This window comes from Channa argus, chromosome 20 (genome assembly GCF_033026475.1).
Source record: "Channa argus isolate prfri chromosome 20, Channa argus male v1.0, whole genome shotgun sequence".
Lineage (NCBI taxonomy): Eukaryota > Metazoa > Chordata > Actinopteri > Anabantiformes > Channidae > Channa > Channa argus.
The window spans coordinates 4,231,571-4,256,306 of record NC_090216.1 but is presented as its reverse complement, the minus strand read 5'-3'; the positions used below and the strand labels follow the sequence as shown (position 1 = coordinate 4,256,306).

The 24,736-nt window shown below is 41.2% G+C and overlaps 2 protein-coding genes and 1 pseudogene across 7 annotated transcripts; all 3 read right to left on the bottom strand.

Annotated features, from left to right (window-relative positions):
• Positions 1-2,818: 2,818 nt before the first annotated feature.
• LOC137105759 (PDZ domain-containing protein 7-like) lies at positions 2,819-13,973 on the bottom strand. 4 transcript variants are annotated; one of them, XM_067488327.1, is made up of 19 exons: positions 13,917-13,973; positions 13,765-13,796; positions 13,222-13,335; positions 12,797-13,022; positions 11,953-12,090; positions 10,446-10,620; positions 10,151-10,327; positions 9,257-9,404; positions 8,439-8,499; positions 8,113-8,287; positions 7,796-8,022; positions 7,562-7,717; positions 6,618-6,733; positions 6,217-6,308; positions 5,817-5,908; positions 5,436-5,507; positions 4,666-5,265; positions 3,441-3,541; positions 2,819-3,048 (listed from the first exon to the last, which is right to left on the bottom strand). In XM_067488327.1, the coding sequence occupies exons 4-19, from the start codon at positions 12,957-12,959 to the stop codon at positions 2,905-2,907; spliced, it is 2,637 nt and encodes an 878-aa protein (XP_067344428.1). In that variant the 5' UTR covers positions 12,960-13,022; positions 13,222-13,335; positions 13,765-13,796; positions 13,917-13,973; the 3' UTR covers positions 2,819-2,904. The 4 variants fall into 4 exon arrangements, 3 of the variants coding, with proteins under 3 accessions (XP_067344428.1, XP_067344427.1, XP_067344429.1); XM_067488326.1 differs by lacking the exon at positions 13,917-13,973 and having other exon boundaries at positions 13,222-13,909; XR_010911860.1 differs by lacking the exon at positions 13,917-13,973 and having other exon boundaries at positions 3,012-3,048; positions 4,591-5,265; positions 13,222-13,909.
• A 2,000-nt stretch (positions 13,974-15,973) lies between these two features.
• LOC137105868 (peroxiredoxin-like 2A) lies at positions 15,974-18,158 on the bottom strand (annotated as a pseudogene).
• Positions 18,159-18,177: 19 nt separating this feature from the next.
• dydc2 (DPY30 domain containing 2) lies at positions 18,178-24,735 on the bottom strand. Of its 3 annotated transcripts, none has more exons than XM_067488575.1 (9): positions 24,647-24,735; positions 21,829-21,983; positions 21,200-21,322; positions 20,651-20,812; positions 20,212-20,442; positions 19,877-20,026; positions 19,405-19,548; positions 19,027-19,185; positions 18,178-18,911 (listed from the first exon to the last, which is right to left on the bottom strand). In XM_067488575.1, exons 2-9 carry the CDS (start codon positions 21,973-21,975, stop codon positions 18,888-18,890), a joined length of 1,140 nt encoding a protein of 379 aa, XP_067344676.1. In that variant the 5' UTR covers positions 21,976-21,983; positions 24,647-24,735; the 3' UTR covers positions 18,178-18,887. The 3 variants fall into 3 exon arrangements, with proteins under 3 accessions (XP_067344676.1, XP_067344675.1, XP_067344674.1); XM_067488574.1 differs by lacking the exon at positions 24,647-24,735 and adding an exon at positions 22,206-22,317; XM_067488573.1 differs by lacking the exon at positions 24,647-24,735 and having other exon boundaries at positions 21,829-22,199.
• Position 24,736: the final 1 nt, after the last annotated feature.

Sequence of the window (24,736 nt, the reverse complement as noted above, 5' to 3'; positions counted from 1 at the left end):
TGGCACTGATGCAATGTTTTTCATTGTCTGAGCAAATAGAATTTTATGTTTCTAGACTATTAGGTTCAGTTTAATAAAATGGTTGTTTTCTCATACTCGAAAGTTCCCCCTAAATCAGACGTAGTCCCTCCAGGAATACGAGAGCCACTGCAGTGCAGGGATAGTTGGCAAATGGGCAGGACAGCAGCCCCAGTAGACCTGGAGTGAGAAGCCCTGCCCTAAATGAACACAGGGGGTAGAACAGTATCATGAACAGAATCAATCACACCCCAAATCCAGGGCATGTCAGAAATAAAGGGTCACCTTTAAACGAGCTTCAGGAAACTGAGACAATTGGAATAAATGCATTTTCATTTGATGTAAGAGGCTTTAAATATCTACTATACTAAGTACAGTAATTTACTTCACTTATTTATGATAGCAAATGGGTTTTTACTGGAGAAGCAAAGATTTTACTAATAACATTAAAAATGGCTTAAGTGCCCCAGTAATTCTGCCTGTCGAGCGCTTAAACAAAAATCATGTCATCGGATTTTTTTTTTACTGATTTTATTTTTACTTGGTAAATTGAACAAAGACATGTCATACTGTAAAAAAATTCAGCCATTGTTACTAAATTATAGTTGGGTGCATCCCCATATTTATAAGTGACAGAGGAAAACAAATGTAACAATTTAATGCACCTTCAGCCAGTACAAATTGTTCTACATCAGAAACTAGTTAATTTGTAAGGCACTTATCAAGGAGATGTAATTTTAATTAACTTACCCTGTATTCTCCTTTGTGTCTAAGTTTAGGTTTGCATTTCACTGTAAGGGAATTTAAACCTTTGCATCCAACTACATGTTTTCTTTTCTTACAACTGCTTTTACTGACATCAAAATTTCAGTTAAAAGGCCCATTAGGAAACTTTAACTCAAGTTTTTGTCAGTTTGTGGCAAATCCAACAAATTAAATACCAAAAGCATTTATGTAAAAATCTCATGATCTCCACATTCACAGGATTCACAACATGGCAAAACTACCTTGTTTTAAAGATTTGATTCTAGTTTGGCTCTTTGGGGGTTAAAACATTAGGGTTCTGCTTCCTGAGGACTGACTCTATTACGTCAGGAAAAACTACAAACAGGAAAGGTGTGGGCAGGTTTGTACACTTGAAGCCATTGACTTACAGTCCACACTGACCTAATGGATACATTCACCCCTACAGTTTTTAAGTGCATCTCTAATACTAATGCAAACCTACACTGGCTCTTGGATCTGATAACTAAAAAATACTTCAGAACTATAAAGCTGATTGCTGTGTGTGGATGACATGTTATTAAAGTGTGTGTCTAACATAACCCAAGAGAAATACTGCACTGAATGACAGGAGTTTTGGTTTAAAGTCAACTTACTTGGACCATAACAAATGTTTTTCCACCAACCTTTTAAAGTTTTTCCATGTATATTTACTTCCCTAGAACAGAACCACTTGAAGAATGTCTTGCTCTGGTTACTGCTGACTGAATATTCACTCTGTAAATAATCCTGACAAGTCACGGTTTTCGTCTGACCGCACATGTCAAAAATAACATTGCCACTGTGAATAGACCAAAGCAATGTTGCACACATTATATTTTGCTCCTACAGTAGATACAAAGTCTATGATTATTTGTGTGGACGTTTGTTTTGGTTCCTTAGTATAATTTTATAACCCACAATATTTGTATGAATACATTAAATGTATATTTTCATGCTGTACATTTCTTGAACAAACCTATGTTTTTAATTAAATCAAGACCAAATCTAACAACTTTCACGTGACTTATGTAAATTGTAATTTTCAGTGTGAGTCTTCTCATTTCAATAATCACAACACTTTGGCTACTTCATGAGGTGCAATCCAACAGCAGCTCTGCGATGAAGTCTACTCCTAGGTCTCTGTTTTTACGTTGAAACTGTCAGGTGCTAATTGTATGTGTTTATTATAAAGTTATGCTGGCGCACATTGTATTGAGGTGGTTCTAATGTTTTGGCCACCCCATTTAAAATGAATGAAGGGAATAGAGAATTATCACCTGACAGTTGTAACTTAAAAACAGATTTTTACCTTGTAGAAGTAGAATCCAAGGCAAGACTGCATTACATTTTACAGGTACCTAATAAAGAGGTCAGTGGCTGTAAATATACAGACCCCCAATGTCATATTGTCCAGTCTTCAGAGTTACAGAAATATAAGTTGTTTTGTTTTTTTACATTTAGTGAAATTCCAGAATTTACACAGGGCATTAAATAAGATGCAGATCTGGCTTGTTATTCTCTCCAGTAGAAACCTGGATCACAGGTTTACTATGTTATGACAGACTGGACCTGGTAAAGGTTTCTCATTAGCTGCTACTATGGCTCACGACTGCCCTCAACAGGTCAAATATAAATTTGAAGCCAGCTTAGCTACATGGTACCAGACTATTTTGGACAATATGTTCAGTCCACAGACATTTTAAAAAGGCACTGAGTTTTTTGGTTTATCATTTATAAAGAAGAAGCATATACAAATAGTGTTCTTCCATGATAGTATATTTTGGGAGTTTTATACAGTAATAATTAGTATGACATAAAAAGTACTCATGTTCTTGACAGTCTCCTGTAAAGTTATCAAATAGAAATATTGCTGCTTCTGTGTTTGTGATCGTAACCCTTTAACATATTTTACAGTCATTTGTTTATTCCCAGAAACCGCTTTGCTCAGGCCATCTTTCCCCCCCCCGCCCACTCACCAGTGTCCACATCACATATCCTAAGTTCAACTGGAATCTAAATATGTACATACCCGACATCAGAGCCTGTGTTTTCCTGTCTCTGTTTAGAATCCCACAGGCTGCTAATCAGAAGGCATTTATCAAAGTTCTCAGTGTGTCTCTCCTAAGTGTCCCTGGGGAGTTTGACCACAAACACCATGGGGTCTTTGGCCTTATTGCTGAAGGCCTTCCGGATGATATCAACAGCATGCTGGTGTGTAACTCCTTGCAGGGAGACTCCATCCACAGACACCAACTCAAATCCAGCCTGGGAAAAAAGCAAGAGGGACAGTTAATTCACTTAGAGACATATGTAATATGGGATAAGAGCAACACAAACGTTGAGCATCTGCAGGTCTTTAAAGACCCTGAATTCAGTTTCTTAGATGACAAATGGCAGAACTGTTATAAAATGTATCTAAACTGTATCTGCAGCCTGCAAAGTGGAATTACTGTGACAATTATCAGGTGTCACAGCACCAATCAGTTTTTTCCTATTCAAGTTTTCATTTGCTACAGCAGCAAATAAAAAAAATAAAAAAAAGTCATATCGGGAAAGACAGTAGAACCACTAACAGGAGAACTGGATAATATTGATCAAATTGTCAGCATGTGCACAGTTAACCCTGCACAAACCCTAATCAATAGCAGTCATGTTACCTTTAGTACATCACAGGTAGAAGCGGCTCCTCCAGGAAAGATCTTCTCAATCTTCACTACCGGCTGAATTTTCGACTCCATCCCACCGGAAATACTAATGCCTGCATTATGAAAAAACAAAGTCATTAAAATCATATCTACATCCATCTCTCTCTGTACCATATCAAGTGTGTCACAACATTTTTTTTTCCAACAGTAACCAGGTTTGTGATTTGTCAAACAGCCATAAATGCCTTAAGTATGTACAGAGAAACAGTTAAAACCAAAAAAATAAACAAACTAATGACAAGTATTCATAGCATAATGGTTTTTCACTTAAATGCCGTTAGTGTACAGGGATGCAAACTTGGCCCTAAACTTAACATAACCATTTTGCTCATCTGAACAAGATGAGCAAAATCTCAACTGACCGGAGTAACAATACATACGAGTTGTAGTAGAATAATGAAAATGACAAAAGTGTAAATGTTTGCATGCCCATTGATGAAGTCTGGTTTCTGATTAAACACTTGTTTTAAATGTAAAATGTTACTATATGTTTGCAATCTCAAAATAAGGGGATGTAAACTGTAAATGCATAAAAATCTGGACATAAGCATTTGAGAGATACACAAAGAGAAAAAAAAAAACCTCACCGTTTAGACCTACCACAAATTACTGTTCATATATTACATGCATCCATTATTAGACGTCTGTTTAAATAAATAAATAAATAAATAAATGTTCCCCTCTCAAGCCATTCAATTTGTTTAAGTTTCATATTAAATGAAACTTAAGTCTTCCACAACCCTGTTCTTTCATTATATTGTATTATATAGCCCATATATCCACAGAGCACACGTGGACGTGTTTTATAGAATACGACGAATGTTTCCTTAGTACAAAATAATCCCTTTGATAACTGTTCAGCACGTTCTCAGGACTGTGCTCAACAACCAGGGCATCGTTTCTGGGACACCACTGTCAAGGGCTGCCTGTGAATACCATAAATCAAATCATAACGAGGTGACTGTTTTGGGGTAAAGGCAAAGATCTCAAAATCTTGACAAATGAAACCAAATATATATCTGCATGATAAATACCTCTAAATATCCATGTACACCTGGATGCATACGAGAATTGTTTTTCTCTGGATTTCAGGTGAACTGACCTTTTAAATTTACTGCATCTTGTAAATTATTCTGACTGCCCAGACGTCAAATCAGACCTGATCAAACACATTTACCCAGTGACTGTTTGGTCTTGGAGATGCTGACGGTTTCGAGCCCATGTTCCTGCTCAGGCTCAGAGCCGTTGAGTCCGTTCTCAGAGGAAGCCTGATGGCCATTCACCTGTTGACTCCCAACTTGTTGATCGAACACCTGTGACAACAGGGGCCGACTCCTACGAGCAGCACTCTGCAGCGTGAACACAGTTTCTTTACTCCTTTCTCCACTTTTCCCATTTTTGCCTTTCGAGTGGTCTTTTCTAAAAGGGGACCTTCCTCTAACTGTATCTGACTTGTCTGAAGTAGAGCGCAGTGAAACCTTATCGAAATGGACAGAGCGAATCGTGCCGAGGTCTGTACGAAGGGAAGGATGGGGGTCGCTGTGGGCAAGCAGCCAGTTGGGGAGTACGGGGGCAGCAGAGGGGGGTCTGAGGTCTCTGGATTCGGTGTCATATTTGTCCACGGGTATGTCCAGCAGTGGGGTAAAGGACCTGGAGGTGTGGGGCCTTTCCCTGGACCCCTGGGGCCCAGACAGGCTGAGCTTCTCCAACTCTTCCAGCAGGTGGCTCTCCTTCTCCACCTCCTCAGCACTGTGGAGCTCAAAGCCTCCCCTGTAATCTTGGAAGGAAAAAATAAAAAATAAATACACTTTGTCTCATTCTGTGCACTTTGAACTGTGGGTCAAAGTAAAATGTTACAGAATTCATCCTGTATGTTTCTTTCAGGCGCAAAGCGCACACACTGGAAAATCCCAAACTTCCGAACGGCAGCAAATGAAAGATCCAAACCTGGAATGGGAGTAATGAGGCGACGTTTAGGTGCTCGACCAGATGTGGGAGAGCGAAGAGGAGGCGTTCGAACTGCAATACAGAAGTCCACTGAGATAACATTGCATTCCTCTCCAAGACTCTTACACACAGTCACACTCTCTACAACAAACTGAAACATTATCAAACTTATGCTCCCATTTGACCACAACGTTTCTTATCTGATACAACACATAACTCGATATTTATTATTACACACAGACATAATTGGCGTTGTGCAAACTTTTGCAGTTGTGCCAAAGTAACTAAGAGAAAAAAAATGTTATGCAACTGCAACAAAAACTGGCTTTTCGCGCATCGTGGTTGTGGTGGACGTAGAAATTCAGAAGGCATCATACGCACTTGAACGATACTTGAGGATATCGTAGGCCTCAACCTCAATAGGCGTCACCATGTTATTGAATACAGTGAGGTCGGAAGGAGGAAGCAGCATTCTGGGAAAACACATCGAAAGAAAATGCTGAGTCACTGTCGTCACCGAATTAGATTACTGTACAAAGCATTTTTAATTAGTCTTCAGAGTCTAGATTGGGAAATATTTGGATTTGTGATGATAATCTTCAAAAACCTTTAATCTGCTTCTAGCAGTGTTTGCAAGAAGACAAACACTAAGTTTTTCTGGCTTCATTTACACACAGGCTGATGGCGGTAACGTTTTTTGTTTTTGTTGTTACTGCATCCATATTTATCGTCACGGTAACTCATATGCATGCATAACAGTAAATTCCATCATTACTCTTACCGGACTTCTCTTAGCAGTAGCAGCTTTTCAGGCCGGTCCAGCACAGTCAGCAGGTGGCGTATCAAGTTCTCCACTGACCTCTCTGCCGTGTACTGCAAGTGAGAGATAGATAGATAAATAAATAAATGTGCCATTTACTATAAAGGTTTTTTCCTCAAATGTAATCACATATTCTGAAACTGATTACATGAAGCATGCTGGTAAATAAAAACAAAAAGTTGTTGCTGACAGGCTGTGCAGGGCGTGAAGGAGTGTTCAGACAGTAGGAAAGTCACAATTCAGGAGAGGAACAACTGAGGACTTGATTTTGAGTTAAGCATTAGCCTAAGCTGCACATTGTAGCTTTATCAGCTTCTACACTGAAATAACGTACAGATTAATGCATCAGTGATGCTCCTTACCTGTCTGCATATCTTCATCGCAGCAACCACCTCCTCCTCAGTCAACAGTCTGCGGGCCATGTCCTCCACCACTCCAAGCATCTCTGCATTTGGCATCTCGTTGTGCTGTCGTCCCTCTGGAAACATTTCAGGGGAGAAACTCTGTTTGTTTGTTTAGCATATTATTAATGTGGGTGAATTTGATGTAAAGCGGGGTCCGAAAGACCCACAGTGAAAGAGACCACATTCAAAATCTGTGATATTTTCCCGTAAAACAGGTAATAAATTAAAGGCCTGAGGAAGATTTGAGAATTATGAGAACACATGAAGTTATGAGTTGTGTGACAGTGTGGAACATGAAATCAGAACTAAGTGAGGTTAGATTGTCATCCTGAGCAAAAAGGCTTTTTAAGCATCAAATCATGGCCAGACTGATGGTTTCAAAAGGGGAAGTGTAATGCTCATCAAGCTTTTTTTTTTTTTAAACTGAGAAAAATAAATAACTTCACTAGACTCAGAATTGGCTATAAGAAAAAAAAAAAAAAAAAACTACACAAGACTTCAATAACACGACTACTGTCTAGTGTAGCAGCGGTCTCAGGAATTAGTGTCCATCTCCAAAAGCCCACCTCAAGTGTCTGGCCTCATTTCCCTTTCTGAGAAATGATTTAGAGATGGTTACTTGTCCTCTGAGATAAGGCCTAAGGGGCAATGTGCCGTCCTAGTAATGTGCAAAATCTTGCATCATAACATCTTGTGCCTCCTCAACTTCCGATTATTTCGTCCCTTTTATGAGAAACTTTTGGATCTTTTCTTATTGACCCGTGTCCTTTAGGGGAGTTGTGATATGTTGATTGTTGTGTGACTTTCTTTACAGCACGTGTAGGTTTTAGCAGCAAACCCTGACCACTGAAAAATCTGATCTTTTTTTGTCCTTATCAGAGGAATTTTAAAAACAGAGCTACCTTTGCCGGACCCGTCGGAGCCCGGGGACCTGGAGTGCCCCTTGGAAGCGTCTCTCTTGCGTCCACCCTTGAACAGCAAGTTGACGAATGTCTTCGACCGCTGCAGGGCGTTTTTCTCCTCTGGGCCCTTCACTTTATGCTTCTTCTGCTTGATTTCTGAAAGGATAGCAACAGAAAGTGGGCTAGCTATTCCACCTTCTCATGGTTAGTTTGTGCACCTTCACCCTGCCTTACCTGCCACGGTGACCTGGCTCTGCGACCTGCTGATCGGTCGGCTCGGTCTGCTGAGAGCCAGCAGCACGGCCGTCTTGGGCGACTCTTTCCTCCCCCCGCCCTCCTCGTCACGAATCGCTGTGTCTTTGAGAAGCGTGGTGGGCCCCAGACTGCGAGTCGTGTCTGCACCCATCTTCTGAGAAGGAACGTCTGTCTGGATGGCCGTCTCTGTTCGCTCGTACTCAGACCTGGGCATAAAAACTAGCGTGATTAAGTATTATTGTGATGCATTAAATCCCACGTATAGCAAAACAAAAAGGAAACTAAACGACTCTGACCTCTGGTCCTCAGTGGAGATGCAAACATCCACCATGTCCGAGCCAAACGGCAGGCTGGGGGGGAACATGACCTGAGACAGGCCGCTCAGAGAGCTGACTGGAGTCCCAGATGACAGAGAGGAAGCTGAGGAGTTGGAGTCTGAGCCCTGGGAGGAGGACTGAGCGCCATTGGCCACTGAACAAGAAAATAAGACCTAATTTATCTAACATATTCTTTGTATACTTTTTAGATTGATTAACAAAAAAACACAGGCCACAGGATTGCAGCCTCACACTTAACACTTATGAAGCATAAGGGAAAACAAAACAAAACACCAGATACATACATTTACTGAGCCACCTGTATTCTGCCACCATCTCCTTGTAAGCAGGGTATCGTCCTGCTTCCTGTGAAGATATGGCCACAGATATGCAAATGAGATACAGTAGAGACCTTGAAACTTTTATGGGATCACTATATTTGATAAACAGTAACTCTAGAACCAAAAATGTACCATTTTTTTAAAAAACCTTTTCCTTCCTAACTTTACAGTAGGTGGGATGCTGCTTTCTAACTCTAGTTATGGCAAAGTGAGGGATCCCAACATAAAACACTGGCTCTATGCTTTGATCAGCACCTGATCCCGGCTGCTTGGTGAATAATGCAAATGTCCCGGCTATTTCTCACTGTGTGAAACCCAACCTCCGACAGGTGAAGTGAGGGAGGAATATTACCACTGGACGCCAGCTGTCGTCCCCGCCACACAAACCGCTGCCGCTATATCCACAGCGTAGTGACGAGACTCGTTCGTTTTTGGTTAAAGGTGAAAGGTAGAAAAAATAAAAAATAAAAATAGTGATGAAATTTAATACGAGTCATTAAGGCTGTAATGAAAGCTTTCCAGCGCTTTGTGATAAAGGGCCGTGGAACACGATAGCACTTCTGCTTTTTTAATATCTACGGCGACTTCTGACCACTTAATTTTAAACCCCTAGACACCTTAAATGTATCCTGATGCGGAAATGTGTTGCTTAAATAAATGAAATAACGTACCAAACATGACTGTAGTGTTGCAATTTCACAACTTCTTCACGCTTTTCATATTTAGATCATTAAGGAGCAATTGTGATCACATGCTCCACTGTAAGCAGCCGTCACCCTCACCTTGATGGTCAGCATGATGTGTGTGTGGCTCTTTAGCACCTCCACAGCACTGCTGTGGCTGATGTCTTCAAAGCTCACTCCGTTGGCAGCCAGGATCTGGTCCCCCATCTTTATTCCATTCTGCTCAGCCAGACCACCAGGATCCAGTCTGAGACAACGAGACACGAGGGAAACAGAACTAAATCGATTAGGATTTGTTGCTTTTCGTTGTTATTCATCAATGTCAATTCAGATAGATAAAGATGACCATATTTCACAATGTGTGTTCTTTTTTTGCTACATATCAGCATATGACAGTGAAATAAATGCTAGTTGCTATTGCAGAGTGAACATAAAATGCCAAATTAAAGTAAAACACCACACACACACAAACCTCTCTGTTTAGAAAACATAACAGACAACACAAATTTCACGAGACCCGACTGACATGCAGGTTTTCTACATATTTAGTTTGCCTGGAATATTTTTCACACATACAAGTATACAGGGGAACAAAAGTGTGTTTCTTCAGCTACACTGTTAACACAATAAGAATTAATGATTTTAAACTGACGAAACAAGAACAGAAACTGTAAAACACGTGTGCTGAAGAAAGAAAGCTGAAATAAACCGACAATTCGGTTCAGATCACAAATGTATGAACACAGAATTGCCAAATGAACGCAGACGAAGCATTATTTGTCTTTGACTGGTGGGTTTTAGAGTCATTTCATAGTGACGTGTAAAGGACCCGAGAGAGCGAGGACTGGGTGAAGTGGACTGACTTATTGTAGCTTTATGTCAAGAAGAAGAAGAAGAAAGCTTAAATGAACAGTGACATAAAGTGTATTAATATCCCTCTTTTCATTTTACGGGAACTTTGCCAATCACACTTTCCACGACAGAGGCACCTACTTTGACACATAGATGCCCAAACCAAACTCCTTTCCCCCACGGATGTTGAAGCCCAGGCAGTAGTCGTCAGACGTGGTGTAAATGTGGACAATCCTTTGCAGGGCGGTGCCTGAGCTGGCCTCGGAAGGGGTCCGTCCACTCTCCTCCACCACCATACGCCTGTGTATCAAGTCCACCCTGAAAATGAACCAGGACAAAACGCTGAATACCACTCAGCCAGAGCCACATGCCATTCAGCATCTACTGCTTTTGAGATACACTGTGCAATTATCAAATGTAATAGTTTTTAAATCACCAGGTTGTCTTCTCCTTAGAGTAACGGATGCCAGGAACCTTGCCGACGCGCCTCACCACCATCCTCAGCCTGTTGTTTCCTGTCAGGACCTTCACAGTGCTGCTCATGGTGATGCTCTCCAGGCTGATGCCATTCACCTCGACTAGTTTGTCCCCTACAAGAAGACCTGCCTCCTCTGAACAAACACACAGGAAAATATAAACACTGATTATATACACTCCCCTCCAAAAGTATTGGAACAGTGAGGCCTTTCCTTTCCTTTTGCTGTAGGCCGAAAACATTTGGGTTTCAGAAGATGACTTTGAGACGAGAGAACAACTTTTCAGGTTTGTTTCCAGGTATTTACATCTGGACCTGATACACAACTTTAATAGCACCTTTTGTTTGAACCCAACAATTTTTTGTGTGAGCAAAAGTATTGAAACAGTGACTGGCAAGTGTGTTTAGTTGCCCAACTGTGTCCAATGACACCGGTTATTCAAACAAATAGCACTGAATGTCTCTGCTCAGTTACAGATTTGGGTTTTGCCTGTTCAGATGGTCTTTATAGTAAAGAGGTGTAACCAACATGAAAACCAGAGAGCTGTCTATGGGTGAAAAAACAAGCAATTGTGAAGCTGAGAGAAGAAGGACAATAATCAGAGCCATTGCACAACCATTGGCCATAGCCAGTGCCACCATTTGGAATCTCCTGAAGAAGAAACAAACCACTGTGTACTAAGTAACAGACGCCAAATGGGTAAACCAAGGAAAACAACAACCGTTGACGACAGAAAAATTGAGAGAGCTGTGAATAAAGACCCTAAAACAACTGTCTGTGACATCGGCAACAACCTTCAGAAGGCAGGACTGAAGGTATCACAATCTAGTGTTCGCAGAAGACTTCATGAACAAAAGTACAGAGGCTACACCAGAAGATGCAAACCACTCATTAGCAAGAAGAATAGGGAGGCCAGGCTGGAATTTACCACAAACATACAGAGATGAATCTCATAAATTCTGGGACAAAGTTTTATGGACTGATGAGACAAAGATGAACTTTTACTAAAGGGACGGAAAGAAAGGATCTGCTCATGATCCCAAAAATCCAAGCTCATCTGTGAAACACAGTGGAGGTAATGTCATGCCTCGGGCTGCATGGCCTCCTCTGGGACGTTCCCATTAATCTTCATCGATGATGTAACACGTGATGGCAGCAGCAACATGAAGTTAGAAATCTACAGAAACATTTTGTCTGCCAATTTAAAGAAAGATGCATCCAAACTGATCCCTCATCATGCAGCAAGACAATGACTCAAAACACACAAAGAAGCTGATCAGGGGTAAGAAGTGGAAGGTTTTAGACCTGGAAATAAAAGCTGAAATGTTGATCTCTTGTCTCATAGTCATCTTTTGCTGTCAAACCCAAATGTTGTCAGTCTACAGCAAAAATAAAGGAATTGGCCTCACTGCTCCAACACTTTTGGAGGTTTCTCCTTATTGCACATGGAATAAAGACTCATCCTACCTGCCGTACTGTTGTCCTCCACCTTGCTAACAAAAATACCGAGGCCATGTTCTGAGCCTCCGCGCACGCTGAAGCCGAGCTTTCCGTCCACACTCTTATCCACTGTGATGGTGTGGAGGTCCTCACTGTCATCTCCACCTAGTTAGTTAATGGCAAACATCCATCAGTGGTCACTAATGTTGTTAAAACAGTCCTTTACATTCAGTGAAGCTTGTAGCTGAACCCTCCATCTTAATGTACAGCAGCTCAACAATCAGAGCAAAGTAATTTTTTTAAGTTTGCTCATCTTTAAAACTATAAATAGTGTATTGGATTCAAAACTGAGCTTAAACATGATTGTATCTGCTGTAGAATCAGAGGGGAAGACAAACTAATCCATCTGTTAGGATTTTATAAAACTTCAGGAAGCTATGAGTCTGTGGGATTGATACACACAGTAAATGGATCAAGGCTCATTGGAGGTTCCCTTTTGCCCCCACCCATCTATGGTAGGAAATCCTTTTTTAAAATGTTCAGCCTTGTGAGGGGTAAGTGTATACTGTTTTTCAACTTATCTACGTTTGTGTCAGTATTACATCATTATCGGTGGCGTTTTTGTCACAGGTTTGTTAGTTGTTGCATTCTTCAGTCATCGTCAGACTAATGCCTGCTGCTTACTATCTGCAGGACTTCCCTGCATTTTATTACATCTTCTTCTGAGATGCAAAGTTTGAAAATTGCTCATGACTGATTTTCTATTTAGCTAATGTAATCCAGGCTCAAATTTTTTAAGGAAACAAAATTTGTCTTTAAAGCAGACTAAGCCAGCGTGCTTTCGATAGCAGCCAAAACAGCTCCTCCTTACCATCCACAGGAGAGCTGATGAGGATGACCCGGCCCATGGGCGAAGAGGATCGGATTCCACGCCGCCGTTGCTCCTTCTTCCGTAAGAGGTTGCGCGTAGCCGCGTGTGACCCTTGGGTCCCGTGGGCCTTTTCCCTGCGGGACGGGTCTGATGACTGAGCCATGGAGGCTGCAGGGGTCCCCTTTCACACACGCTCCACCAGGGGCTCAGCTCCAGGTGGAGGAGTCTATAGTAGCAAGCAACAGGAGGAAACACAGCCGCAGAGAACTTACTACTATTGAAACCTCACTTAATTTGCATTTTATTAGCTAAACCTAATACAGTTTAATAGAACAATCCTCTCCTAACAGTTTTTGTTGAAATTATTTTAGAGACATGTATTGCACAATCTGGTGCATTCTGTAAGACCCTGTAATCCAACTCACGGATGCAGGTTGCTTCGTGGCATGATGGCCGACGGTTTGGCCTCCTGGAGTCACACCCTGGTCCATTCCTGCCCATGTTGCATCGCTCTCAGCGGCCTGAGTCTCAAGCAACAGCTTGGGCATAAATGAACACAGCAAACACTCAACTAAAGCCAAGCACTTTTCTCTTGAGAGCATTCTGCATCTTAAATGTGTGCGCGCACATTACAAACGCCATTTGAACATGTGAGGTTACGCACAGGATTTAACAGGTTTATTTAGCTCAGACGTGCCACGTTTAGGATCAGGATGTCACATGGTGCAGACGCCATGGTGACAGGTCACTAAACTTAACCCGTGATACCAGCGTCCTCATGCCGTCATCTCGGGGGTTTCCCCAACATTGTCAGGGCGCATCAGCACCTTGGACAACGGTGCTAAAAAAGCGCCAGGAGGCCGATATTCACTGCGAGCCACAATTTTGTCTAAGGCAAAACTTTTAACTGGGCTTATTTTGCAGCGCCTTTCCAACAATAACGAGCACGGAACAAACGTAATACTCACCACGCATTTTACGCGTCAAACCGAGAACAGGCCTGAAAGTTAACACCAAACAACACGTTTAATTCACAAGAAAGCACAAATAACCACATGACATTTACAGGGTTTTGTTGTTTTTTGTTTTGTTTTGTATCCTTTGTATTTAGTGTTCCTACCTGAGTCCATGTTGGGCAAAATGACTCAACGCACCTGACTCGCGCTGTTCTCCTGATTACAAAGGCCCGCCCTCGCGTCACTCCGATTGGCTCGAATAAGTTAACGGAGAGCATTGATTGGACAAATATTGCGCCTGTCACATGATATGAAGACAAAATCCTGAACCTAGCGGTGTCTGTATAGTCTCCTAATACAGGCTCCTAATTTAAAAACAAAATGAAATCAAGAAAGAAAGTGCACTATGAATTCAAGAACGAGGCAATAAATGCACTTTATTGAGATTTACTGTAGCAAACGTGTACATTTTTAGTTATAACATTGTTCTTTCAGTCGATTTTACGCATCAGATCAGTGGTTTAAAACGCAGGCCATTAGTAAAATATATAGAGACAAAAAACTCAAGTGATTCTCAACCTATTAAGTTAAAAAACAAACATAAACTGATAAAGCAATTGTGCCCCAATTAATTATTAACTATCAGTTACAATCCACTCAATAGCCGCTCTGGAGCATGTGATATAGCACACAATCTTCATCAGCAAGGGCTCTTTGCCTTTTTCCGGGGCCCTATAGGTCAAAATGTCTAATCAATTAGAGCTTTTTGAGTTTTTTTTTTTGCCTTTTTAAAGTCCTTTAAAGTATTAATATTTTAAAAATGCATTGACTTCATCTGCTGATAAAAATCAGAACAGCTTCAATGTGGACTAATTAGTCCATATTTGCAAAGTCAAAAGTGAAATTGAACTAGGGTAAATTTCTTAAATGTCTAATGTGTTCACCCCCAGTTGCTGTCTGAAGATCAGTTGTGCCCAGTTCTTGAGAAGAAGCCAGGGGTGACTTTATTAGGGATTGGTCAGTGGAGGAGAGGAATGCAACAGCTCCTCCTTTAGGAGAAGTAAATATGAATCTTGGTTGCAAAGAAAGAGAGCGACAGGAAATATGTTTCCTTCAGCTGTTGTTGGGGCCTTGTCTGGTATTTATGATAAGAATATTGCAGTCACCTGACATTAGACTTTTGATTAACAGCAACATCAGTGCCCACTGTGATATGAGACAAAGGTAAATGGTAAAGAGTTTGGACATATCACAGCAGCTAGGGTTATAGTGAAGCCCCTACAGCGTGTGAGCAAGTGTTTTAAATGGTAAATGGTCTGCACTTATAGTGCTTTTCTACCTATTGGTACCCAAAGCGCTTTATACTGCTTCTCATTCACACACACACTGATAGGGGAGCTGCTATGCAGCTGGCCTACACTCATTAAGTTGGTGTTCAGCGTTTTGATCAAGGACACTTTGACATGTGACTGGACCATGAGATTGGTGGACGACGGCTCTACATCCTGCACCAGTCTCATAACTTACCTCCAGAGTTCAAATCCTTTTAGAAAAAATGTGTTTAATTCATTTGGTGTCCACTTTGCCATGTAGTGTCTTTTCTGATAGTTTTTAGGTGTTTTTTTTTTTTTGCATACTTTGGGCTCTGTGTCCTTTGCCTGAGCCCTTTTAAAAAACAGGAAGATTTTATAAGGAACAGTGCACATTAACACCCCTGGGTTAACCCTATTGCTAATTATCATCCTGAGCAAACTCAGAGGATCTGGCCCATGGTCCACTGACATCTTTGGGCACTTGACCTGTGACCAGGACTACCCCCCCCCCCCCTCCTTCCCCCCTCTAATCCATCCTCTTTCAAAATTATGTAGTGTCACCCAATACCAGATCCTACATTACACATTTTCAAAAAGGTACAAACCCATTTTAAATACCTTAATAAGAATCCACTATGAGCTGTAGTTCATACATACTAAACTCCATATTGTGGAAAAACTGTACTTCTGTCCCACCTACATTATTCTAGAAGCACAAACAGGTTGGGTGTGCCCGCACTCTAACGTGAGAGAACCCCCTGCAGGAATCCAGATTGACCATAAGTGTTGATGTTGGCACAGAAAATAGCCCCCTCCTTCCACCCAATGGAATCCGGAAGACTTTCCTCTGAAACATTTAACATCTGAACAACTTTTCCCCTTCAAGCATTGAATAGTAATGAAACCTGTACAGCACAAAGGAATGTTTTATTAGGCCACAGTGTCTTGGATTCCAGGATAACACAGCAGTATCAAAGAGTAATAAAAGGAACTGAGTGTTAAGTATCAAGTCTGCTTCCTCTGTAGAGTTTAAAGTCAGACTGTCATTAACACACTCTGAGCCCTTTAGTACACAGTCATATCCCCAAACAAATTCACCCGGGTTTCCCCAGAGACTAAGGCACTAAAACCACAAGTCCAACATGCCATTTTCAAATATCCTCATCTCACACACTTTATCACTATGCTGCAATTCAAACATTTAAGCATTTGTGTTATAGGACAAAATGGTTCAAATCTTTGTGTGTGCTGAAAGGTCTTGGTGTTACTGCTCAAAAACATGATTGCACCCCCATGAGATTTTTAATCCACCTGGAAATATGACGCATTAGTTTTTCAAAGACAGAGGTTCCCGTGATATTCTTCTGACAGCATAGATGACATCCTGAATGTTGACTTTATCTCCAAATTCAACCTCTCTGTGCTCCAGAAGTATCCCCTGTAGGAGACAAAAAACATTAACAGGGGTTCCTCTAACAAAAAAAAAAAAAAAAAAAAAAAAAAAAAAAGTCCAGTGTACAGGTGTTATTCTTCTTTAACACAATTTTTAATGTAGATGTGCATTTTACTAATCACTGCTGTAAAGCTTGCCAACTTGACTCTACCTGCTCTCCTCGTCCAATGACAAAGACCCCACCAAGAACAAAGCCCTCTCCCAAAACGTTTCCCAAGAAGCCATTCCTAAAGGCCCTCAGGCCATTCATCCAAACCCCAAGGCGAAGGAATGCCAGGAGTCCCATCTTCCGCTCTCGGGGCCCATAAAAGCGTCTCTGCAAGGCAAGACCGAACAATGTAGGCAGACCCAAACTGAATTTCTACAGATGCTAAATGACTTCAGTGCAAATAGAAGGTGCTGAAAAAGTGGTCACTTTCATCAAAACAAAAACTCTACCAGAGGAAAATGGTTCACCTTTTCATCCAAAAACACCTCCCCCTTGAAGTATGGTTTGAAGTTCTGGACCTCAGTGCCAATGTCCTCCTTTACCACAGCATATAGAGGGACCCTGAGCTCATCCAGCAGGGGTTTCAGAGAGGACAGCTCTGCAGCCTCCTGCAGCCAACGTAGGAGTCAAATCAAAATCCGTTAAGGTGTTGCTTCATTGGTTTTAATTTCTTTGTGTGTTGTCTGCCATGATCTATTTGTCTTATATCTATTGTGTATGTGTCTTGCGATTTAAACATTTCATGTTTTGACCCCCCTCAACAATGGAAGGCCACATTTAATTCTTTTTGAACACAACCAGTGGTCACCGGTAAGTCATGCATGCAGCAAAGAGTAAACCCAAAGACTTCTCATGCCTAATGTCTAAATTAATTATCCCTAAGGTTTATAAAATTACAGACAAGACATGAAGAAGAAATCCTTTAGAATGGCACAGCCCTGAAAACTGTAGGAGTGTAATATTCCACTCAATATAACTCACTGCTTAAGGGATAGGGTTATAATAAGACGTTTTATTAATAAATGAAAAAACTAAAAGTCCTAAGAACTATGACGTGCATCTCATGCTGTGCTGACATTACCTCTCTGCACAGAAATCATCCAGGCCGCCGAACTGCCATGACGACAGCTCCAGACTTCTCCCACAGAGACTTGGCTTTCAGTGTCCTAATTTCTGGGTGAACAAGACCAAAAAAAAAAAAAAAAAAAAAAAAAAAAAAAAAAAAAAAGGAAGTGTGTTAAATAGTGAAACCGTTAAGCAACTGTGACAGAACTTACCTGAAAACAGCTCTACACAATACACTTGTGATGCGGATATTTGGTGGATAACGTGCGTGGAAAAAGGCGAAGCTCACACTTACTTCCAGACAAAGTTTTGAGCTCGGTCTCCTCCAAATGTGTGAGAGTTGCCTTCAGCGGTGGCGTCAGGAAGATATTGGTGAAAAAGTTCATAAAGCCAGTAACGATGCCGACGACACCGGCCACGGCGCTGGTTACCAGTCCCATCGCAACGTCTCTCCTATGTCACGGTTTCCTTTACTGCATCGCGCCAGGAAAAACATCAGTTCTGGGGCTGCGGCTCTTTTAAAGTCCAGCCACTCTGGACCCCCTCCCCGGGGTTTCTCAAAGCCAGCCTGTTTTTTTTTTTGTTTTTTTTTAAATGTGTGTGTGTGTGTGTGTGTGCGTGTGACCGGCCAAGATACTGATCAGACAACGTGATTAAATGCAGCTGCTTTTGATTAGTGACGCCGTCATTTCGAGAAGGAAAATTGCAAATCAATCATTATTATGCACCACCGTTGGTTCTCCTCCTCCAGTTCAAAGGTCACTGGGGACAACGAAATCTGCACCGTCATTCGGCCAAAGTATCAGACACGGCAGCAACAGTGTCAAACTTACACAATAAAACACAAAAAGCCTAGTACACTGTTGCTTGAGATGTATTTAATTTGACACTGGAAAGATGTTTTCACATTCACCTGCAGAAAGGGTGGACGTTTGTCTGTCCTCACCCTAAATCATGAAATGTAAGACAAAGTGTGATGTGTGGACACATTAGTGAATAATCTTTTACAGAAAACCATTTTACATGTTTGTGTGTGAGGAATAAGGGGATGATGTAATATTTATGCAATGGAGATTTTTTTGTTTTGGAAATTCAGAGGACAGTATGTTATAAGTCCTAGGGGATTTTAAGAATTTAGGCTCAGAGATACTGAAATAAACTGAACGAAGCAGAAATGATAGGCAAGGAATGTTTATTTTTAACACTTGCTGAAATATTTGTATGTCTGTGTGTGCGCTGAGCTACAACATTATTTAAAAGGTATGAAAAAAGGAATGACGGTTCAGTGACAGGCCATCGAACAACGCTGACTTGATCATGTATGATCTGCTTCTTCTTCCTGAGAACAAACAATAGATTACTCACTCATAAGTAGCAGAGACATTAGTTCAGGCCTTTTTGTACTGGGAATATTTGGGAAAAAGATTAAAAATTGTTTTTATTTGTTGGTCTACCATCTTGCCCAAGTCTTCCTGGTCAGAAAGAGGCTTTTCTTGTTCCCCTTGTGAAGTCGCTGGTCTGTCACTCGACGCTGTCCCGTCTGCTGTTGCATCACTCTCAGCTGGAGCTGGGCTTTCATCAGTGATCTCTCTGGAGTGTTGCCCGTCTACTTGCTGATATTAGGGGGACGGAACAGTGCTGGTTAAGCAAATGTCTGTTTTTCTTTTTTTTTTGTAAATATCTAGATTCTCATCAGTGTCTGTGCCTGACTGACTGTCTCCTGCTACGAGACAGGACATTTTTCATTTTGACCACATCACTTCTCCCTCCTGTGGACCTTTTTGTCTTTGTCAAAAATGAGCAAAGATTGACAGCAATATACTGTTGGCTACCTTCTCGTGGTCCCGAAGAGAAGAACGTGTCATATCTTCTCCAGTAGAAACTGTCTCCTCTGGTTGGAGAATATCACTCTGTGAGGCTGAGTCTGGCTCCTTTGGAAGGAAATCTGCAGATTTACTGGTTTCATCTTCATCAACCTGGAAAAAAATGGTATGATTGTGAAAAATAATATAGATTAGACTGGAAAAAACCTCACTAGAGATTATTCAATGATTCTGCCTTTGCTCAGTATCAACTCTCTTAGTATTCTCTTCACCAGGACACCTGAGCCATTGCTCCTTCTGTCTCTTGTCTCTCATTAGGGTTAGGGTCCTGTTAACCTGTCTTCAACTCAAGCTTTTTTAATCAGTCTTTTCTTTATCCTGCACATATTGCATCCTTAATATGAATACAATGCAACCTGCGCCCTCATGCTGGGTTCATAACAAAATGAACAGCACATAAGGTGTATTAGAGCAGGATCACCTTTTCTTGTGGGTCAAGGGAAACAGGGCTTTGCGTGTCGCGTGGCTCCTCAGGTTTATCTGCTTTTGAATCATCAGTGTCTTGGCTTATGTCAAGTGTCGAGTCTGTTTCAATCCTTTCCGGTTCAGTAATGTCTGCTCGATCAATCACCTACAATGCAGTTGTGACAGAATGATGTATCTAAACCATTTTTGCGTCACAGTGAGACACAAGCACACAGAATGCATCCGCTCTCACCGGGTTAAACATGACTGCGTGTGCTTTCACATAGCATTTAATTAGATAGTTGTCGAGTTTAAATAGATTTGAATTTTTGGGGGCACAAAAATTGTCACCTTATCCTCATTTTGGTCAACTTCTTTTTCCACTGCTTGGTTGGTGCGTGCCTCATCCTCAGTCTTCTCTTCTACAACAGTGGCACTTGGCTCCACAACTGTTTTCTCTGTTTGATCACTCATCAGCCCCCCTTCAGTTTTTTCAAGAGGCATTTCTGTAGACTCCTCTTTGAACTCCTCCCCAGATTTTCTCTGAGGAGACTCTGGACTGGTCACATTATCTGTAACCACCTGGCAGACACACTGCCTCCTTAAATATTTCAAGTCAAGTCATTTGCACATCATTAGAAGCAAATCAGGATGTATCTGAATAAACCACCACCAAAATGAACCACGCAAAATTCTTGAATTGAAACCAAAGATTTTGAAGTGGAAACTTTAAATGATCAGCACAGCACCACCACCAGAAGCACACCCATTTGAGATCTACTTTTGTCACCTCTGGTTCAGTGTCAGCTTCAGTTACGCGTTCATCTGTGTCCTGCTGTATTTCAGAATCAGAGGTCTTTGGTTTCTCTTCTGTCACAGGTCGATTGTCCTCAGCAGCTCCTGTTGTGGCTGATGGAGGCGCATTAGATGCTGTAGGCTGCTTCTCAGAGAGCTGTTGATGTGTTGGAGTGGGTATGCTCTTTGCTTAAATGTGCTTAAAATGTCAAAGTTTGTGTAAAAACTGTAATAAAAGCATGCAGTTTGCACCTGTAAGAGTTATAATTTTCTGAGCTTGCCTCTCCTTTCTCTCCATCTGTTGCTCTTGGCCTTTCCTAGACTTAACTTTCCTTGAAATAGGGGATCATCAGTATCTACAGGCTAATTGTAACAATCGTAACAATGACTTAACACAGATTCATACTACAAATGAAAACAAGTGGCATCAGTCCCTCGAGTACATAAAAAAAGAAACTGGGTTTCGAAGCAGGTTTTAGAAAAACAAAGGTAACTAGAGGCTTAGTTACATTTATTTTTTTGTGTGCAGATTTTCTGAACATACTTTTTTAGACCCTTTCAAGGCCTCGCTGAGCTTTTGCTCCTCTTCCCTCAGCCTCTCCTGGTGCACAGCCTCTTCTCTAGCTTTTGCCTGCTCCTGCTCCAGGACTGCCAACTTAGCCCTTTTCTAGAAAAAAAAGGTGGTGTCACAACAGATATGGAATTATTCTTAGTAGTAAATAACAATACTATGAAATATTTGTATAGTATATGCTATAACATAGAGGTATTGTCCTAATTCTGAAACTGAAGTAGTTTTACTAATATTTAGTAGAATATAGTAAATAAATGCCAGAAACTGCAAAAAAATGTTCCCCAAAGCCACAGTTAACATATGAATGTATTTTCTGACCAAAAAATAGATCACAGTATTTAGCTAGATTTTAGAAGGTGTCGCCAGAGAATTTGGGCTTTTTTTTTCTTCTTCTTTTTTTTTTGCCAAAAACGTGACTTGAAATTTTAATCAATCATCACGACTGTTGCCAATTAATTCTCTGTCATGTGAGTACTGTAGATTACTGATTGATTTAGTGAGCAGAAGTCCAACAACAACACAGACGTGCTATTGATGGGCTTTAAGGGGACGCGGCCTGTTGCGTAATGCTCCCCCCTGCGGACAAACAGCGGCTTTACCTCGGCCTCGTATTCAACGTTTGCATTGTATTTGTACAGCCAGTGGGCCAGGTAGAGGATGGGGTTTTCGGGGCGCTGCTCGGCCACCTCAGAGAGTCCGTCTGCCAAACATTTGCCGAGATGTCTTTTTAAATACTCAGAGTCCATGTCTCGTTCTGCAGGAAGCACATAAACACAGGTTACGTTACCATCGCAGAGTGGAAACATATTATTGACAAAATGAACGTTGGCTGTTTGAGGCTAACGTTACGCCGGCTCCTCCGGTGCAAAAACCCCGCCTCGTTCGGAAAGAACATTACTAGAAATATTAATAACACTTGTTATTGTTACTGTAACGTTCTTTCTATCGTTGACTAAATGTGTAAAATCACTTTTACCAAATGAACAGGAAAAGAGCAGCGTAAGAACTTTCTCTAAACAAAGTGTTTCTACAGGTCGTCCGGATGTAGCGGTTCTGTCTCCATAGTAACGGTGTCATCGTATTACTCCTCCCCTCAAATTTTCAAAATTGGTTCCTACTACAGTAGATACCGCCATCGCAACAACAAAACAAATACCCCTTCCACCACCACCACTAGTACTCCTACTAATAACAATATTAGTAAAAGAAATTCAGTAATCTGAACTTTATTACCAGCAGGTAGGGTTGCTGAAGTGTCACAGTAGCAAAAATAGTTGCACACTATATTACTATAGCATATATGTATATGCAGGTATTAAAAGCTGTATTAACTAACGGTAAATATCAAAAATAGTACTACGTAATGATTTAAGAGTCAAAAATAAATTAAGGAGAAAACGAAATTGAAATAAATAAATACAAAATCTCTACTTGACTTGGTGTTGTTATTTTGTACAAGGTTAAAGTTCCTGAAACTTTGTAACAGCTCTTAAAGAGACAAAGAGGCCTAATGTTTTGTCTTTAGGTTGTAGATGGACTAGTATCTTGATGTTACTGAATGTTACATTTCAGTTCCTACAATCATGTTGGCAATTATTGAAGAGGATGGAAGTAATTTCTATTGAATTTATCATATTTAACCATTGAAAATGTAAGATGTAATCTGTTTCATAAAAGAAGGCTAGTTTGTTATATGCATTCCAACGAAGCCAGCAGTAACCGAAATATGAATCAAATTTTTCACAACTGCAATATTAAACTTTAGATCACATCACAAATTCGTGTGATTTGTGTATCAAAAGCAGCATTGAACATCCAGCAAATATTGCACAAGATTGCTGGCGACGGGTAATTTGCTTAGAACCCAGAGTTGTGTGAACAGGCTGTGGCACAATGTTCTTTCAAACCTTTTCAAAGGCCATATTGCTCTGCTATTTAATATCATTCCATGTGTGCCATGTCCTATAACATGTACACTGCATAGTCACTGCATATACAAAATGTACGTAGTGACTCACAGGCACAGTTTGATACATTCATGTATATTGTTTCTCTCATTTGTAATCTGGCATATGAGATATTGATTTTGTGTTTAAATCCGTAAAGACTTGTAGTTTTGCTTTCCATTAAAAAGGCCTGACTACAACAACCTAAAAGTCGTCTTGCTGCCCTCTGGTGGTTGCCGCATCAATAGCTTTGACTTGAAGCGGTCACTTCAAGATATACTACTACTCTCCTTTCGGCTTTATCCCATGAGTTCGGGGTCGCCACAGCGGATCATTGTCCGCATGTTGATTTGGCACAGTTTTTACGCCGGATGCCCTTCCTGACGCAACCCTCCCCAATTTCTACCGGGCATGGACCGGCACTGCATCGCTGGGGAGGGGGAATGGGCTGTTAGGGGTTCAGGGTCTTGCCCAGGGACACTTCGACATATAGCTAGGGCCGGGGATCGACCCACTCACCCTGTGGTCCGTAAGCAACTGCCTTTACCAACTGAGCTATAGCCGTCCCTACTGAGCTATAGCCGTCCCTGGTCACTTCAAGATATAACTTTTCTCATTTTCTGGCATTGGGCTTCTATTACACTGGTATAAAAAGTGTTTATTAAAACTAACAGACAGAACAATCACCAAACAAACAAGGAACTCCTTTCAAAAATTTTCATGTATGAACTGATTGTTCTCCACAATTGCAACCCGTGTGCCTTTATGTTTTTTCTGATTATTTTTTTTAATGCCAAAAACAGGAGGATCAAACAAACATCAACAAAGCTGCTTCGCTAATGTATGTAATTTCTGTGGAAATGTGTGTTACACATTCAAAGGGCCAACCAGGCTATTTAGTGCTGCACAGATATACTTTTTGGAAAACACTTGAATTGAACTGCAATTCAAAGACTGAAATACATGTTGCATTATGACAGATTTACGCTTCTGCAAATGAAACAAACTGAGCAAGTGGGAAAGGTGGTAAAAAGTCAAGTAAAGCTTTATTGTCAGTTCTTCCACATGTACAGTACATACATACAGGGAACTGAAATTGCATTTCTCTCGGATCCATGGTGCTTGCAGGTAGTTCTAACAGTGGAGCCTAAGATCTAGATCACATAAATGTAAAAATATAAAATACACTATACAATTCAACTATACAATAAGGTGCGCTTCCTAAAACTGTTACAACAGAGACACACAGTAAGAAAAATCAGGAATCTGTATTTCGAAATCAAATGTTTCATGTTCTTTCATGGGGGTAGAATATGTGCTTAAAAGTCCACGGCGGCTGCAGCAGAGCCTTTTGGGCTGTGGCTCCTTTGAATCACTGGCCTTCCTTTGTAAAACCTGGGCGACGGAAGCGCGTACAGTCGCGACCAGCTGTGTGGGAACCGGTTCCGCTCGTGTGTGATGTGTCCCCTACCTGGAGACGCTCCTCCGGTTTCACTGCAGACGCCACTCTGCGGCAGTAACAGCTGTCCCGCAGCCGCGCACTGGCTGCCACAAGGGGAGG

Bases quoted from the DNA above. Each gene is read 5' to 3' on its own strand.
- LOC137105759 (XM_067488327.1), bottom strand. From the start codon at position 12,959: ATGGCTCAGTCATCAGACCCGTCCCGCAGGGAAAAGGCCCACGGGACC. The intron at 12,091-12,796 runs GTAAGGAGGAGC...TTAACTAACTAG, and splicing joins CATCAGCTCTCCTGTGGATG to GTGGAGATGACAGTGAGGAC. The intron at 6,734-7,561 runs GTAGCTCTGTTT...AAATGTTTCCAG, and splicing joins CTCCGACGGGTCCGGCAAAG to AGGGACGACAGCACAACGAG.
- dydc2 (XM_067488573.1), bottom strand. From the start codon at position 22,035: ATGTTTCCACTCTGCGATGGTAACGTAACCTGTGTTTATGTGCTTCCT. The intron at 21,323-21,828 runs GTAAAGCCGCTG...TTTTTTTTCTAG, and splicing joins ACGTTGAATACGAGGCCGAG to AAAAGGGCTAAGTTGGCAGT. The intron at 19,549-19,876 runs GTGATCCTGCTC...ATTTTTTTCCAG, and splicing joins CCCTTGACCCACAAGAAAAG to GTTGATGAAGATGAAACCAG.